This window comes from Amia ocellicauda, chromosome 20 (genome assembly GCF_036373705.1).
Source record: "Amia ocellicauda isolate fAmiCal2 chromosome 20, fAmiCal2.hap1, whole genome shotgun sequence".
In the NCBI taxonomy this organism is placed as follows: Eukaryota; Metazoa; Chordata; class Actinopteri; order Amiiformes; family Amiidae; genus Amia; species Amia ocellicauda.
In genome coordinates this window covers 14603258-14618683 of record NC_089869.1, presented here as the reverse complement: position 1 = coordinate 14618683, position 15426 = coordinate 14603258, and the positions used below count along the sequence as shown (strand labels likewise).

General features: G+C 43.0%; 3 protein-coding genes across 5 annotated transcripts; 1 reads left to right on the top strand and 2 right to left on the bottom strand.

Moving 5' to 3' along the window:
* Nucleotides 1-35: 35 nt before the first annotated feature.
* On the bottom strand, nt 36-9034 carry LOC136716320 (palmitoyltransferase ZDHHC16B). 3 transcript variants are annotated; one of them, XM_066693930.1, is made up of 11 exons: nt 8870-9034; nt 6501-6756; nt 6189-6383; nt 5520-5608; nt 5339-5367; nt 4901-5034; nt 4086-4181; nt 2784-2869; nt 2487-2610; nt 2172-2242; nt 36-764 (listed from the first exon to the last, which is right to left on the bottom strand). In XM_066693930.1, exons 2-11 carry the CDS (start codon nt 6738-6740, stop codon nt 662-664), a joined length of 1167 nt encoding a protein of 388 aa, XP_066550027.1. In that variant the 5' UTR covers nt 6741-6756; nt 8870-9034; the 3' UTR covers nt 36-661. The 3 variants fall into 3 exon arrangements, with proteins under 3 accessions (XP_066550027.1, XP_066550028.1, XP_066550029.1); XM_066693931.1 differs by having other exon boundaries at nt 8842-9007; XM_066693932.1 differs by lacking the exon at nt 4086-4181.
* A 157-nt stretch (nt 9035-9191) lies between these two features.
* mettl18 (methyltransferase 18, RPL3 N3-histidine) lies at nt 9192-11082 on the top strand. The gene is made up of 2 exons (XM_066693157.1): nt 9192-9489; nt 9995-11082. The coding sequence occupies exons 1-2, from the start codon at nt 9382-9384 to the stop codon at nt 10874-10876; spliced, it is 990 nt and encodes a 329-aa protein (XP_066549254.1). The 5' UTR covers nt 9192-9381; the 3' UTR covers nt 10877-11082.
* Nucleotides 11083-11840: 758 nt separating this feature from the next.
* Nucleotides 11841-15348, bottom strand: exosc1 (exosome component 1). Its single transcript, XM_066693158.1, has 8 exons — nt 15278-15348; nt 14229-14344; nt 13920-13994; nt 13493-13581; nt 13274-13307; nt 12943-12993; nt 12601-12685; nt 11841-12478 (listed from the first exon to the last, which is right to left on the bottom strand). The coding sequence occupies exons 1-8, from the start codon at nt 15333-15335 to the stop codon at nt 12372-12374; spliced, it is 615 nt and encodes a 204-aa protein (XP_066549255.1). The 5' UTR covers nt 15336-15348; the 3' UTR covers nt 11841-12371.
* Nucleotides 15349-15426: the final 78 nt, after the last annotated feature.

Genomic DNA, 15426 nt, shown 5'->3' with positions numbered 1-15426 from the left:
TGAGTTGGGGCCAGGAAATAAATCCAAGTGAACTCTTGTGAATTAAAAAAAAGTGTTTAAATTTTAAGTTACAAATGCACAGTTACAAATATCCACAGACAATCAGTTCATGAAGCACAGCTCCATTCAGTCCTGGCGTCGCAGGGGTGACAGTGCAGCAGCCAAGTCCACAGTTTCTTATTGCTCGGAGTGGGACCCCCGGCTTGTCATAGCAACTGCCCATCTCCTCTGGGAGTGTGGGGGCAAGACGCTGAGGGTTACTGTAGCCAGGGTAGGTACTTGTGTGGCCAGTCTGTTCAGTCTGACAGTTAAGGTCCTGGAAACCCAGTACAGCGCAGCATCGCATAGGACTCCATGTCAACTTCGAAAGACACATCCATACTGAAAATGCACCAAAAGGGTTCAATAAAATAAAAATAAAAAAATAAAGTACATGGGGTCAGAGGAGACAATCTTAAGAATCATCATTCAAGGTATACAAAGGATAGGCAACTCCATTTTTTTTTTTTAAACCACACATAACAAATAGTCCACACGAAGTGGGCGTAGCTTGGCGGAGCAGAGGTAAGGGGGGCCCAGTGCTCTTCTGTTCGCCAGCGAGCTCTCTACTCACTGCCCGGCCCTGGACCATGAAGGAGGTGGGGGTGCTGCCATCTGCACCTCAGATAGCCATCAAGCTGTTCCTGTAGGGCGTGTAATCCCAGGACAGCCCATCCCCGTAGGGAGCGTGACCAGAGGGCAGGAGGACTCGAGTCAGCCAGTGACTGCGGGAAAAAGATACGGCCTGTCAGTGTCCACCTGCTAATGCTGCCTCCTGAAAGTAGCAGGAACTGTTGACTGCTACCTCATCTCATAACTGCTGCTTCTTCAGATGATTTGTAGTCAAAACAAGCAAGTGGATTTCTTTGGACATATACACTCACCTAAAGGATTATTAGGAACACCATACTAATACTGTGTTTGACCCCCTTTCGCCTTCAGAACTGCCTTAATTCTACGTGGCATTGATTCAACAAGGTGCTGAAAGCATTCTTTACAAATGTTGGCCCATATTGATAGGATAGCATCTTGCAGTTGATGGAGATTTGTGGGATGCACATCCAGGGCACGAAGCTCCCGTTCCACCACATCCCAAAAATGCTCTATTGGGTTGAGATCTGGTGACTGTGGGGGCCAGTTTAGTACAGTGAACTCATTGTCATGTTCAAGAAACCAATTTGAGATGATTCGACCTTTGTGACATGGTGCATTATCCTGCTGGAAGTAGCCATCAGAGGATGGGTACATGGTGGTCATAAAGGGATGGACATGGTCAGAAACAATGCTCAGGTAGGCCGTGGCATTTAAACGATGCCCAATTGGCACTAAGGGGCCTAAAGTGTGCCAAGAAAACATCCCCCACACCATTACACCACCACCACCAGCCTGCACAGTGGTAACAAGGCATGATGGATCCATGTTCTCATTCTGTTTACGCCAAATTCTGACTCTACCATCTGAATGTCTCAACAGAAATCGAGACTCATCAGACCAGGCAACATTTTTCCAGTCTTCAACTGTCCAATTTTGGTGAGCTTGTGCAAATTGTAGCCTCTTTTTCCTATTTGTAGTGGAGATGAGTGGTACCCGGTGGGGTCTTCAGCTGTTGTAGCCCATCCGTCTCAAGGTTGTACGTGTTGTGGCTTCACAAATGCTTTGCTGCATACCTTGGTTGTAACGAGTGGTTATTTCAGTCAAAGTTGCTCTTCTATCAGCTTGAATCAGTCGGCCCATTCTCCTGTGACCTCTAGCATCAACAAGGCATTTTCGCCCACAGGACTGCCGCATACTGGATGTTTTTCCCTTTTCACACCATTTTTTGTAAACCCTAGAAATGGTTGTGCGTGAAAATCCCAGTAACTGAGCAGATTGTGAAATACTCAGACCGGCCCGTCTGGCACCAACAACCATGCCACGCTCAAAATTGCTTAAATCACCTTTCTTTCCCATTCAGACATTCAGTTTGGAGTTCAGGAGATTGTCTTGACCAGGACCACACCCCTAAATGCATTGAAGCAACTGCCATGTGATTGGTTGGTTAGATAATTGCATTAATGAGAAATTGAACGGGTGTTCCTAATAATCCTTTAGGTGAGTGTATAGCCTAAAATCTGGAATTTAATTTCACTTACCTCCTCTTCTCCACCCTGAAGAACACCTTCCAGTTGTTAAATTTGCCGTAGTTGAATGGGTTTCGGAAAACCTATTGAACAATTAGAAATTACCACCTATAGAAGTATTTTAATTGACATTAATATCTCCCCCTAATGCCGATAATTGAAGTATAAACAAGTTAGTTCCCTCAGAGTTCCACATGGTTTCCCTTCTTGTATTTTGCTGAGCCAATAACAATCCAAGCCAGCTAAAGGTCACAGTCCAAGTGGCAAAACGTCAAGTCAACTGTCTCACTGCCCTAGTTCTATGTTCCCATATTCCCATCCTCTCACCTTGCCCTTTTTTTGCAAGCGGCGAGTCTCCTTGCGATTGATGTGCCGCTCAATGCTGGTCTCCCCCTGAGAGATGAGCACTGCATGCCACAAAGTCAGGCCTCCAAGAGCTAGCGCCACCGAGCTGCAGGGAGGACACATTGCATGAAGAAAGTCAACAACATCAAAGATCTCCAGAACTTAAATTTTTCTGGAAATGTGTAAAGTACAAGAAAAAACTGCCTGGAAACACAGTAATAGCACTCATGATCTTAGATTGTATAATGAGGAGAATTGGTGAAGGGTCCGAGAGCTCACCTGGTCAGCACCCACAGGTAAATGATGCTCTTATGGAACATTCTCTCCCGAAAGGTATAGGGAGGCGGTGGAGTCTGATAGTAGCTCTTGCAAGAAAAGAAAACCGAAAACAAAATTAAGAAATGCGTCTACTTGGCACCTGACCCCCAATCACAGTCCATTCTGCGTGGAAAGACATGGATGAGAACACACGAGGACATTGACTAGCTCCACACGATGACAAGCTGTAAAACAGGTGTTAGAATAAGTGACAGACAGCAAACAGATATTTAAACAATGGGATGTTTGAAGGAGGCTTACTCTGCCTCTTTAAAGACCCTAAAACTTCTCAATATGCTCCCACAATGCATTATTTAACAGTCCTGCCCAGCCCATAGAATTATTCTGAAAGATAAGATGAAGCCCACGTTTCTCTTTGGTTTTCTCCATTATGAGCTGAAACGTCTGCTGATACAGATTAAAGAAATCTCCGGCACCCATCAATAGATTTCTTCCTACAAAGCCTGTGCTCAAGTCTCTGAAGAGGCCAGCACTACAGTTCCAAGAGGAGCCAGATCTGTGCCAAGATGGCAAAGTGAGCAGATGGCCGGTCATCGTATTTTTAGACCGTAAATAACAATGCTTTTTAAAGCGTCGCTTGAACTCTCAGTAATGTTGTGACTCACAGTTACAAACGAGACACACAACTACGAAAATACATTTCTCACACTCAACTAATTCACCTGACAGGGACTGTGACTCACAATCACCTTCACAGCCAACAGCAAGCATTGCCGAACAGTATCTTGGCACTTACAGAGCAGGACGCAGTTTATCTCCTATAAAGTATTGTGTGAGGCTTTGCAGAAAGGGGCTGTGATGACAAGATTAGACTAGAAATACTGGACAAAGTGATTACAGGAATCCTTCTCTCTGCAAGGAACTTACACTATTTTCTAGACAGAAATAACGTAACACAGAAAATGAGAATTTGGGATCTTCCATTTTTGTTATGCCTGCCGTCCCCTGCAAATATTCTAAATTCATAGTTTCATTTGTTTTTATTTATTATTCAGTTAATTCACACATAGCAATTAATGAAGCAAATGCCATGGATGTTGCTTTTTTATCATCATCAAAGCAGACTAAATGGCCACACGGTTATAAACCATTCCTATACGTTTCAAACTTACACTTGTTAAAAACCAACAGCGCAGCAATAGAAAGGCGAGGGTTAGGGAGTGGGGGGTGTGTTGAATGTATGGTTGTGTATCTATAACCACTGTAGATACAGCCCAGTGGGGTGCAGGGTCTCAGTACTACCTGCCCAGATATGGATCCCATAGGCAGGATGCTGTAAAGCAGCCCCACCTCAGTCACTGCCACCCCATGCTTCTCGATGTCCATGCTCTTCATACGCTATTGAGACAACGTAAACACAGAGGGCCTGGGTTAACACGAGCTGATCTCCCCTCTCTGCCCACTGGATACAGCCACGGGGAGAGAGCACGAGATGGGGTGGGCGGGAGATGGGGAACCTCACAACGACAACACAGCAAGACGTCTGGGATGAACACAGCTGCCAGGCCAACGGAGGCCGTTACAGGTCGGCTCCAGGATGGGATCAGGAGCTCTGGCTATTGGGTGGGCATCGATCAGGAGTGTGGACTGGAAACACATTTAAACAAAGACTAGGTGTGCGTATTCCAACAGTAAAAACATTTTAATCTTCTAAGGCTGTGAACTGTGTAACGCTCAAAACAGTTATGGCCAGTCTTAACCAGATTTCCTCATGACAAAACAATCGGCCGCTCGACTGGTCTGACCTCCTGCAGGATTTTAAATATTTGAAATCTGCAATTACAAAGGACCATGCTTTTCCCCCACATAACCGAAACTGATTTTTTGCGTTTTAAATGATTCACTTTCTATCTTTGCTCGTTCAGCACTCTGAAACACATATAACACTCAAAACCCGACAGGTTTGGTTTCCCCCATGCAGCGCTGCACGGGAGATGATGAACTGTTAATAAAAAATGAATGAACATTCAAGCAGGTACATGTAGCCTGAGAGAAGAGCTGAAACAGAGGATGAGAAGAGAGGGGGGTCGCGAGTACGCAGCCTGCCAGAGCCTCACCTCTATAGCATAGTAGGCGTCTATGAACATGTTGCGGCAGCTGATGCTGCAGTAGATACAGCCCATCGTCAAGAAAAGGCAGAAGCAGAAGAAGTACCGATGGTTGAAGTGACCCACACAGTTATTGAGCCAGGCTGAGGGGGAAGTGGGTTAAGGAGAGACAGGAACTATGGTGGACTGACATGCCAATTCAGTTTGAACTGTATAACCAGTTTGACTACGAAAAGTGGCAACGAACAACACACTTATTGTAATTACTGCCAACTGAAAAACAATCCTGAAGAACTAAAGAGTTAAATCCTAGAGGAGGGAGCGAAACAAGATAACAGCTGTTCTTGTGAAGCTCCATTAATGTAATTGAACCATTTCCAAGGTATAGGCCTACTCCTTTTTGGAGGGGTGAGGATCCCTCGGTTAATCACACTGTGAAAAGGATACGGCAGTGGTGATCCATTTTCAGTATACATCTGTGAAGAGAGAAACAATTTAAACTTACAACATGTGAAGCTTCAGTCTGGCTATTCACCGTGAGTGCTGGCAGAATGAATAGTTGATCATGCTGTATTTCACTGATTTAATTCACATGTGAGGACCAGGTGCTCTGGGAGTCTGTCCTTACCTGTTGCAGATGCTGCAGTGGTGAGTTCTGGCTGGTTTGGGAATGATGCACCTCTTACAGATCGACACGGATGGCATATCGCTTTTCATCTGCGGTCAAAGCATCAAACAATAGGATGTGTCAAATCCTGCTGGATCAGGGATCTCAGCATTACCCCCCCCCCCCCTTCAACTCTGCCGATTCGAGGAGCCTTTCAGAGACACACAGCATTTATATAATCTCCTTACTCTTCAATGCAAACAAAAAATACTCCTTTTCTTCCATCATCTGTGATTCTTAACAGCGAGACCAGTGACCCATTCATCTGACGCCTGCCTGACTTGTCTTTCTCCACCAGCGGCACAAGTGACTTTCTCCCATTTTGTCTGTTCGCTGTGGTAGGCAGGGGCTGCAAGGCCTGCAAGACGTCTCCCACATGTCTCTCCGCTGGTGCGTGAACACTTGCATCCCCCTTCGGCTGGGTTATCAAATATCAGGAACGAGAGCCTTTGCAAGTAATCAAGTATCCACACACACACACACACACACACACACACACACACACACACACACACTGATCAGGACTATTCAATTATCAAATGGTGCAATACTACCAGTAACTTATATGTCTATGTATGTAAATTGTCCCTGTAAGGTGCTGTCTTCTGGCTTACACTTGGAAGCTGATACCTGTGGGGGGGAGCCTGGAGAAGTCCTGGTGGCCTTATAGTAATGGAAGACTATCATCACCAGGTTCCAGTGGCCATAGCAGACGTGCCAGACGATCCAGGCAAGAGAGTAGGTGCGAAAGATCAGGGGCAGGAGGCAGAGGTATGCGATGAGCAGGATGGAGCTGGTGAGCACAATCACCAGACACACAAACACCTGGGGCGAGAGAGAGAGAATGCCACTCAAGCTCAGATTTTCACAGCTGGCTGCTGACCGCAATATAAATCAAAGTTACTCCAGTATTCACAATGAATGACCACCCAACGGACTTACCACTCCAAACCAGCGAGTCAGATGGTCCACCAGCCAGTAGATAGGCTCAAACAGAGAGTCCATGACAACGTCGGAGTTGGTCAGGGAGTTGAAATGCAGGGACCTCAGCATCAGCCTGCTGTAGCTCCATAGCTCCCTCACTCTCTTCCCCACCTTTGTGCGGCTGCGCTTGGGGCACAGTCGACACCACCGCAGGAACAGACGCATGACGCTGGAGTAGAGCCGAGCCCGACTGCGCATGCCCCCCTGCAACACACTGACACACACGGCTGCCGTGAGTCGCTGGCAATGCCACGCAGCACCCCGACTTTCTTGGAGATATGGAGATATGAATTGGAAGTAATGGAGCACTAGGTTCACTAAGTGAGAAGGAAATTAGTGGATATATGAGACCAACAATTTCCTTCGAGTGAGTATTAGTTACATGTGAAAGAAGAATCCTTGCTTGGTTTCTCAAAAATGTGGCATCTTAATTTTTAATGATGGGTCTCATTAATGCAGGCAGAACACCGCCGCGAGGTCTCTTGCTCTCAAAAGTTAATTGTGTCCAGGAAGAATGTGATCTCGGTGGATGTGATCAGATACAACGATGGAAATGTAATAACAATTACAGAACTCTCTGCTTTAAGCCCAAGACACCAGCATGCTAAAGACATTGTGCTTGTAGCGAATACTCTGCAACCCCCCCCCGGGACAGATTTAAAAGGTTGTAAACAGTCTGGAGAAGCAAGAACAATCTGAAATGTGTCTGAAGTTAGTAGTAAAACACCCTAGCATCTCTTTCCGGTTAGTGATTAAGTCATTGAGTGGGATGTCAGACTGCTGATTACATTTCAAGCAGGCAACAAGCCTCTGATGGATTCCTTCCATTCCTCTTAAACAACTATGTAGTCCTGCGAGCGAAGAAAGAATTGTACTGCTGAAACGCATTGACAAAAGTTTTTTTAGGGGGAAAAAATGTGTGTGAACAAATTCAGAAAAATGCATCTAGTCTTGCAGAGTATGTTTCATTGCTCCAGGGACTCTTCTATTCAATAGCAGTTTACCCAAGAAATATATATTCACATTCAAAACAATTCAGTGATGCAAACTGTTTATTTAAAAGAGATTAATTGTGCCTTAGCTTCAGAGTAAGATATGGGAAGGGTTGTGCTTATTGGATTTCAGATTTCATTCATCTCAGGTTATTCAAAGCAATTATGACACAATCAGTTACACCTTACAAGTGTCTGAGCTAAGTGGTAGTTTGCAGAACTGACAGCAGCACAGCACTGTGTCAAATGCCAGGCACAGGACATATGCCTACCTTACCCAGACCGCCCTGCTAACGCTGATCTTAAATTCAGGATTATCAGAGATCTCATCCCAATCCCTCCATTTAAAAGCCATAAAGGCACAATTTTAATCTTCATGAACCAGCAGAAGATTATGGCTTTATTTATATATTTGTATTATTATTTTGCTTGCCATTTATTTCATTGCAGACATTTGTATTATTCAGTTTGTCACAGCACTAGAGACAGGCCTTGCTAGACCAATTAAAAACGGAATACTCCCCTCCAGATGAGACAGTAATTCAATGAAAACATAATACCGTCAAGACACAAGACTGGAATAACTGCTACCAGTGGGTTTATTTTTGTATGCATGTTCAGAAGTGACTAAAAACAGGAGGACCTTTACGTATATATGACATAAAACACGTTATAATTCCTGTCCTTCAGCGAAGTGGGGAGTGTCCCACAATAAAGCCATTACTGGAGTGTCTGCATTCCTCTGAAGCACACGACTACTACCTGGAGGAGTGAGGGATCCGGGTGGGAAAGCAGGCAGTTTTGTCCGGGGTGGAAACTAATGACAGCAAGACCGGCCAACTTCACAGCGCAAACAGAGCCGCCACTGCACCAGATTAGGTGTGAAAACGGGTTGAACACGTTTGCAAGAATCGGTCTCCCATTCACAAACTGTAAACCGATTTCAGCATCAGATTCCGAGGCGCTGGAAGTCTCCATATAGCTATAGACAGTTTTAATCCACATGAGCGACGGAAAGATTAAGGCTTTATTTTAATGCCTTTTTTTTTTCTCCCCAACAGACCTTACAGTTCAAATACATCGTATTCGTTGCCGTTTCAGACGCGGTGACATTACATATATATCTATTTATGCATTACATGGTGGTGTTGTCGTTTTAAATAGGCTAGGCTGGCTAATTGTTTGTTTCATTGTCTCTGTCAAAATGCAGCACACTAAATCCCTAAACCCTGACGTTTTCCCCCAATTCCATCATTGTGATGAAACACATCGCACGCCACCTGCCTGTGTTATTCTCTGTATCTTACCGGCCAGGAGGAGAATAAAAGCCCTCACCTGCCACCGATGGGACCCCGATCGTCTTGTCGACGGCTTTTCAACTCATGGTGGTGCGGAAGAAGTGTTTTAATTTTTGGAACCGGGGCTGAAGATAATTGAAACTGTGAAGCACTGCCCTCTGGGTGCCCAGCGGTACCAGGCGCACTGCGCAAGCGCGGTGCACTGCAGAGTTCTGGGAAATGAGGTTTTGAATGGGAAAAGGCCTTTATTTCCGTGTTTACAACGTATCAGGAAAACTGCAATATATAAACTGGATTTAACGCAGAGATATTAAATCATATATATATTATTTCATAGTGTTATATGGAACTTATATTAATTAAATATTACAAACATAATTAGACCCAGGATGAAGTCATTATTTGCACTGGTTTATGGGACATGTAGTCCACTGATTCTTCATGACACCACATGTGGACATGTGTTTATGTGGCGGAGCTTCTGAAAAATAACGTTTGCTTTAAAGCTTGTTGTTTTTGGTTTTAGTTGCATGTTTCTTCTACAAGATAATGGCATTCAGTTTCAATTTCGACGTGCATTTAGAAACGGGGGATTGTCCCGAGGAGACAGACATGATTCAAGGCGATCACAGTCTGCAAGATCTGGAAAGTAAACCTGTAAGTAAAAATACTGCACTATCACGCACTTCAGAAGACATATGAAGGCGTTTCGGGTGCACCAATTAAGAGTCCTTCAGAGTAACACGAAATGTAATGTGTTTCTATTTTAAAGGAATAACCCGAGTAACTTGGAATAAAAAAATGCACCTGAAAAGGTTTGTTATAATGTGCATGTCAGTGCCACTGAACTAAGCAAATTGCATTTCACCAAGTGGACTGGGGAGAGTGAGTGAATTGATTTATTTTCATTTTAGTAGTCAGGTTATTCAAAGCTTACAATCAAGTTAAAACGGAATTAAAAACAGTTTTGCATTGTATTGGCAGAAGCATCCTCTCCCAGTCTTACTGAGTGAGTCAGTGTGCTTTATTTATTTTCATAGTGGCAATTAATCAGAACAATTGTAAATATAAATATTTTGTGACATTAAAAACCTCTCCCAGAAAAACACAATTTGGAAAGCAAAAAAAGCTGCAAAATGTAATAATATATGTTCTGTATCAGAGACAGCCTGACAATCCCACCCAGGACTCTGTGAAAGAGGCACAGGAGCACAGCCCCCCCCTGAACTGCCAACCCCTGCTGGAAAACACTGTCTGTGAGACCTTCTCACTGGGATCTCTGCCCCCCATCCACTACCTGAACGAGTCTGTGCTGGAGCAGACCGCATCAGAGCGCCCTGACAAGGAGAAGATCCTGTCCCAGACTGTGGCTTCACACTCTGATCTCATCTCCGGAGTCTACGAGGGCGGTCTGCGCATTTGGGAATGCACCTTTGACCTCCTGGAGTACGTGGAGAGCCATGGTGTGACTTTCGCTGGCAAGAGAGTCCTGGACCTGGGATGTGGGGCAGGATTGTTGGGTATCTTAGCCCTGAAGAGTGGGGCCCAGGAGGTTCACTTCCAGGACTATAACAGCACAGTGATTGAAGAGCTGACTTTACCCAACGTAGTGTTGAACTGTGAGGATGAGGAGGAAGAGGATGAGAAAGGGGAGAATACAAGCTCATCACCAAAAGGAGCCACCAAGTCCTCACTGCAGGCCGGGCTGGCCAGGTGTAGGTTCTTCTCTGGAGACTGGGAGTCCTTCCTTCCCCTCGTGTTGAGCAGCGATCCGCCTCCTCAGTACGATTTCATCTTAACTTCTGAAACCATCTACAACACGGCGTACTACCCGGCCCTGCACAACGTGTTCCACAAGCTGTTGTCCCCAGAGGGTCTGGTCTACTTAGCGACTAAGGCACATTATTTTGGTGTTGGGGGAGGATTGCACCTTTTCCAGAGTTTTGTGGAGAAGGCAAACATTTTCGATATCAAGTGCCTGGCAGATGTGGAGCAGGGGCTTCGGAGACATGTGGTAGCATTGAGCTTCAAGAAGACTGAATGAATGAGTCAAAGTCTATCCCATCTAAGAGATATTATGAGCAGTGCTAATATGACAACATGATGATGCATCACTTCAAGTACAGGACCACTGTTGCCAAGATCACCTAGGAGCCATCATGAACCGTCATGTTTTCTTCATTTCTCCAAGATGTTACTGGAGCTCATACTTAATACGCTCTACTGTATTCAAATAAAATATTAAATACACAGATTGTTTCATTTATATATCCATGATCGATTCAAAGCAAAGCAATCTAAACAGATGAGTATGTCCACACTACATTTGTAGTCATGCCATATTTTTCGATCTCTGATTTCTGGTACATAGAATGAGCTGGATAAGAAAAACTCACTGCACAGAATATGTTTCTACTTACAGAATAACCTGAAAAATATGGATTTTCCGTGGAGGTCGCCTTTAAGCATTCTTGAATGTCACTAAAGGCACTCTGAATAAGTAGTTTAAAAAATACTTGTACTCTTAGTGAATCATCTGCCGTTTAAACAGTAAGTTGATAAGTCACATACCCTTAATTTGAATCAATGAATCTTTTGTTTTGATAAAAAATATTTAATTTCTGGTTGATATCACAATTTTGTCAAAAGCGTCTTCAAAACAGTGCTGTAATTACCATCAGAAATGATATAGCCTATTTCACTTCAGATTCCAATTGCCGTTTTCTTAACAGACCATGAAGGCCATAACAGCACTTTTACAAAAAACTAAATAATGGTCACTAATGCATCAGGTAGCTTAAATATGAAAGATTCCATCATTTGTACTTTTTCACATTCTCAAGTTTAGTTCAAGATGTTCTACAAATATGAATATTTCTCATGCATAGCTCCCACTCCTTCAATGAAAATTGCAATTTAGAAGGATAATTACAATGGAATATATTCCTTAGTAAGCAGGTTTAAAGAGACGGAGACCATGTTTCAGTGCAAGAAAATATATACATAACTAGCTTGGGTCCACAGCACATACCTTTCACTGGGACACTTTAATTGTACATTTTACTATACACTGAATGGAATCAGGTAATATTGTAGCAGAGTCTTGGAAACTAGAACTTATCCAAACCACTTAAACATTAAAATGCAAGTTGTGTGTTTTATATCAGACATTCTCTCAGAGCACTGACATAATCCATAAAAATGCAGCAAATATGTTTGAAAAGATCCAGTGGAGCCAAACACACATCACCTAAAACTAATCGTCCGAATGTGAGGAAATCAAAGACAATCATGAAATCTTAAATATTCTTAGGCTACTGATATACGATTAGTGATCATATTGAAAGTTTCTTGGAAAAGTGACAATGAAACCCTAAAATGGGTCTCTCTGCCTGTACTGGCAATGCATTCCTTTGTCCCTTTCACATGGAAAGCTGTATTTGGTGTCCATCACTGTCTGATCCTGGAAATGAAGGAATGCTGGTTGCTGAGGGGCCCCACTGTGAGGCAAGGTGCTGCTGAAAGAACCACAAAACACTTCACGCCTGTAGGTACTCTGGCTGAACCCTCGCCACCTTCCGGTATTCCTTCGTGTGAGTTCGAGGGCACTGCATTTCACACCAGCTGATGGGCACCATCTGCACACCTGCAAGAAGAAAGAAAAGAAAATCTGACACAACAAAGCTTATCTTGTGAATATATATAGCACATCTTGTGAATTTTACAGGTATGACTGCAGTCTCTTTAGGTCAGTTGTGACAAACTCACCTGCCTCGCTGTGTGCCACCACCACACCCAGCTCATTCTCCGCTGTGGTCAGCAGGTAGTTGGACTGGACATCACCGAGAGAGATCTACCCACAGGTCAAGGACAATCCTGGCAAGAAGGGACTGAACCAAGCTGGCTGTTGGGGTGGCTGAGACAAAAAGCTCAGCGGTTTCAAAAGAAGAGCGAGACTTATGCAGCGCTTTCAAGCTTATTTCCTAAGCTGTTGCCCTTCACCAATAAGCAATTAATAGACTTAAACGAACAAGACATGCATAATGGGATAAGGTTTTTACATTGCAATAGCACACAACCCACCCCAGCCTTCACATTTGAGAAGGATACGACTTTGGCAAGAACAATATCTCCAGGTCGAAAACTTTTGTAGATCTCAACCTGAAAGAAGTGCAATTACAGATTATTAAAATCAGAACACAGAAAAATAAGTACAATTTTAATTTATTTTTAAAATAGCAGTTCTCTAGCCAGTGCAAGAATAAAATGTTTGTGTGTTGGGGGTGGGGGGTTCCCTCCACAATTCAAACATGATTCTTCTACATATAAAAAAGGTACAAATATATTACAATAATTTCCATAATATACAGTATAACAATATTTTGGTATGCTTCTCTGATGTATGAAAATAAGAAAGGGAATTCCAACAGATCAACCATACCTTGTCCTTTTCTGTAGCCCTTACATCTTCTTTTCTAAATAATGGAAAAAAAGAGGCATTAAAATTAATCATTTGTACATACTGCATTAGAGAGAAGGTTTTTTTTTTTTTTAGTTTTTTTTACACCATTTTAGCACTGCCAAAAAAATAATGAATCAAAAAACTGATTATGAAACATCTGATTTGAAATACAAATCGAGCAATTTAAACCTTATTTACCGGATTGTTCCTCTGAATCTATCCTTCAGTGGAGTGGAACCAACATAGAGGATGTGGACTTTGGCAAACCTTGGGTTGATGCTCGTAACCTGTAAAACCATGAAAGACAACATCAATCTTAAATCTTATTATTCAATAATTGTCACTGGTTTCATAACAGGAATGCAGGTCACCCAACAGCTGCAATTTTACATAATAATAAATTATAATCAAAGTATTCCAGAAAGTATAATTTTTTATTCTTTCACCTTACATTCTCACTATTCAGAATTGAAATGCAACACACAGGATTAGGACTGTATTAATTTAGTGTAATTTAAGGAAATTAAGTATATTCTCTGATAACATTGCTTTGTGTGACACCACAGTTAATAACATACGCTAGTGTGTCTGGTTAAAATAATCTCTTTAAATGTGTACTCCTTACTTTACAGGTCACTATTGCACCAACGTCAGGTAGAAGCTGAGCCTCCGTCTCCTTCACCACGGATATCACAGGCAGCTGCAACACAGACACTTAAGTGAAGATCAGCCAGGTATGTGTATGAGCAAAGAGCCTGGCCCTCTTTGTCTTGACACACCAACATTTCTACTCACACCAACGTGCAGATCTTAACTGCAAGAGCAATCAACATGCAATATGCTTTCTGTTACTCGAATACACCGAAATTCTTTATTCACTGATGCATGCAAAATCCTCGGACATCATTGCTAGGAGTCTTCAGACTTGACTCACCTCCTCTCCCTCATTCTTCCTCAGCACATAGCCAGCCAGGGAGGCAAAGATGTTGCCATGCCGCAAATACGTTCCCGTCCCTGGGATACAGTCTTCTGTGCTGCACAGCCTCTCCCCTGCAGGACAGTGATGGTGCTCAATTGTTCACACAGGAAACTGTACATGAAGGTTAGCCCAGATCAAAGCAAGATGCTGTAATGACCCTATGGTCTGCTGTGCAGGACATTTTTCATTTGTATTTGTTAATTTATGTATTTCAAAAAACAAACCACATGGTTGCAGGTTAAGCAGCGAGTGGGAAGAAGACAGGTGACATTTACATGCTTGGGAAAATGGTTTCAAATGTCACTTGGTGTCAGCCAAAAATATCCTAAAATATCCTCATCTTATTTTCCATTTTAGCTATACATTTGTTTCATTTTAAAATCATTTAATTTTTTTTGTGATGCTTGTGAAAACTGTAAGTTGCACTTGGAAAAGGGCGTCTGCCAAGAAGTAAATAATCATAATGAATGCATTCCTTTATAATGTTAGGGACAGAGATCAAAGCATGCCACCACTTAGCACGTTTGTTAATATATAGTATGTTGTGGTTGTTGTTGAATCTGTAAGCCTGGTCAAATTACTTCATTCAACATTGTGAATCAAATATGAAAGGAATGAGCATAGATCTGCCTGAGGCACGGGTCGGGCTGACAGCGAGGGGACAGACATGGTATAAAGAATAAAACATAACAACGACCAGTGACACATGAATAAGTCATTCGCGGGGCAATTTCATACATCAGATTCAGAACTTAATTAGAAAATAATGATCACTTTCTTTTCAAAAGTTCAGAAAACACGTGATAAACAGGCGTCACTGCCTCATGCTGCAGATCAATCATAAAACCGTAAACATCTCAATTAACCCACCACAAAAAATACTACAGGACACGTTCGTAATCACATCTTCGTAAATGAATCACTGCTGGGACTGCCTGGCAGTGCAATCGCACAATACTACACTTCTAACTAATAAAACGCAATCGTTTTGCAGCTCCACTTACCTGGAACGCACAGCTTCATAGGAGACATTTTGCTCAAAAGAACAAGCCATCCTCTCATTGGATATAACAGCAACAGTAATAAGCTACGTGATTGGTCAAACCAACAACGTCGACGGCGGAGTGCTCGAGTGGCCATCTTTGTTGTGGAA

Bases quoted from the DNA above. Each gene is read 5' to 3' on its own strand.
- LOC136716320 (XM_066693930.1), bottom strand. From the start codon at position 6,740: ATGCGCAGTCGGGCTCGGCTCTACTCCAGCGTCATGCGTCTGTTCCTG. The intron at 6,384-6,500 runs GTAAGTCCGTTG...CTCTCGCCCCAG, and splicing joins TGACTCGCTGGTTTGGAGTG to GTGTTTGTGTGTCTGGTGAT. The intron at 765-2,171 runs GTAAGTGAAATT...TTTTTCCCGCAG, and splicing joins TTCAGGGTGGAGAAGAGGAG to TCACTGGCTGACTCGAGTCC.
- mettl18 (XM_066693157.1), top strand. From the start codon at position 9,382: ATGGCATTCAGTTTCAATTTCGACGTGCATTTAGAAACGGGGGATTGT. The intron at 9,490-9,994 runs GTAAGTAAAAAT...GTTCTGTATCAG, and splicing joins AAGATCTGGAAAGTAAACCT to AGACAGCCTGACAATCCCAC.
- exosc1 (XM_066693158.1), bottom strand. From the start codon at position 15,335: ATGAGAGGATGGCTTGTTCTTTTGAGCAAAATGTCTCCTATGAAGCTG. The intron at 14,345-15,277 runs GTAAGTGGAGCT...ACTGTCCTGCAG, and splicing joins TATGAAGCTGTGCGTTCCAG to GGGAGAGGCTGTGCAGCACA. The intron at 13,582-13,919 runs GTAAGGAGTACA...ATGGTTTTACAG, and splicing joins GTGCAATAGTGACCTGTAAA to GTTACGAGCATCAACCCAAG.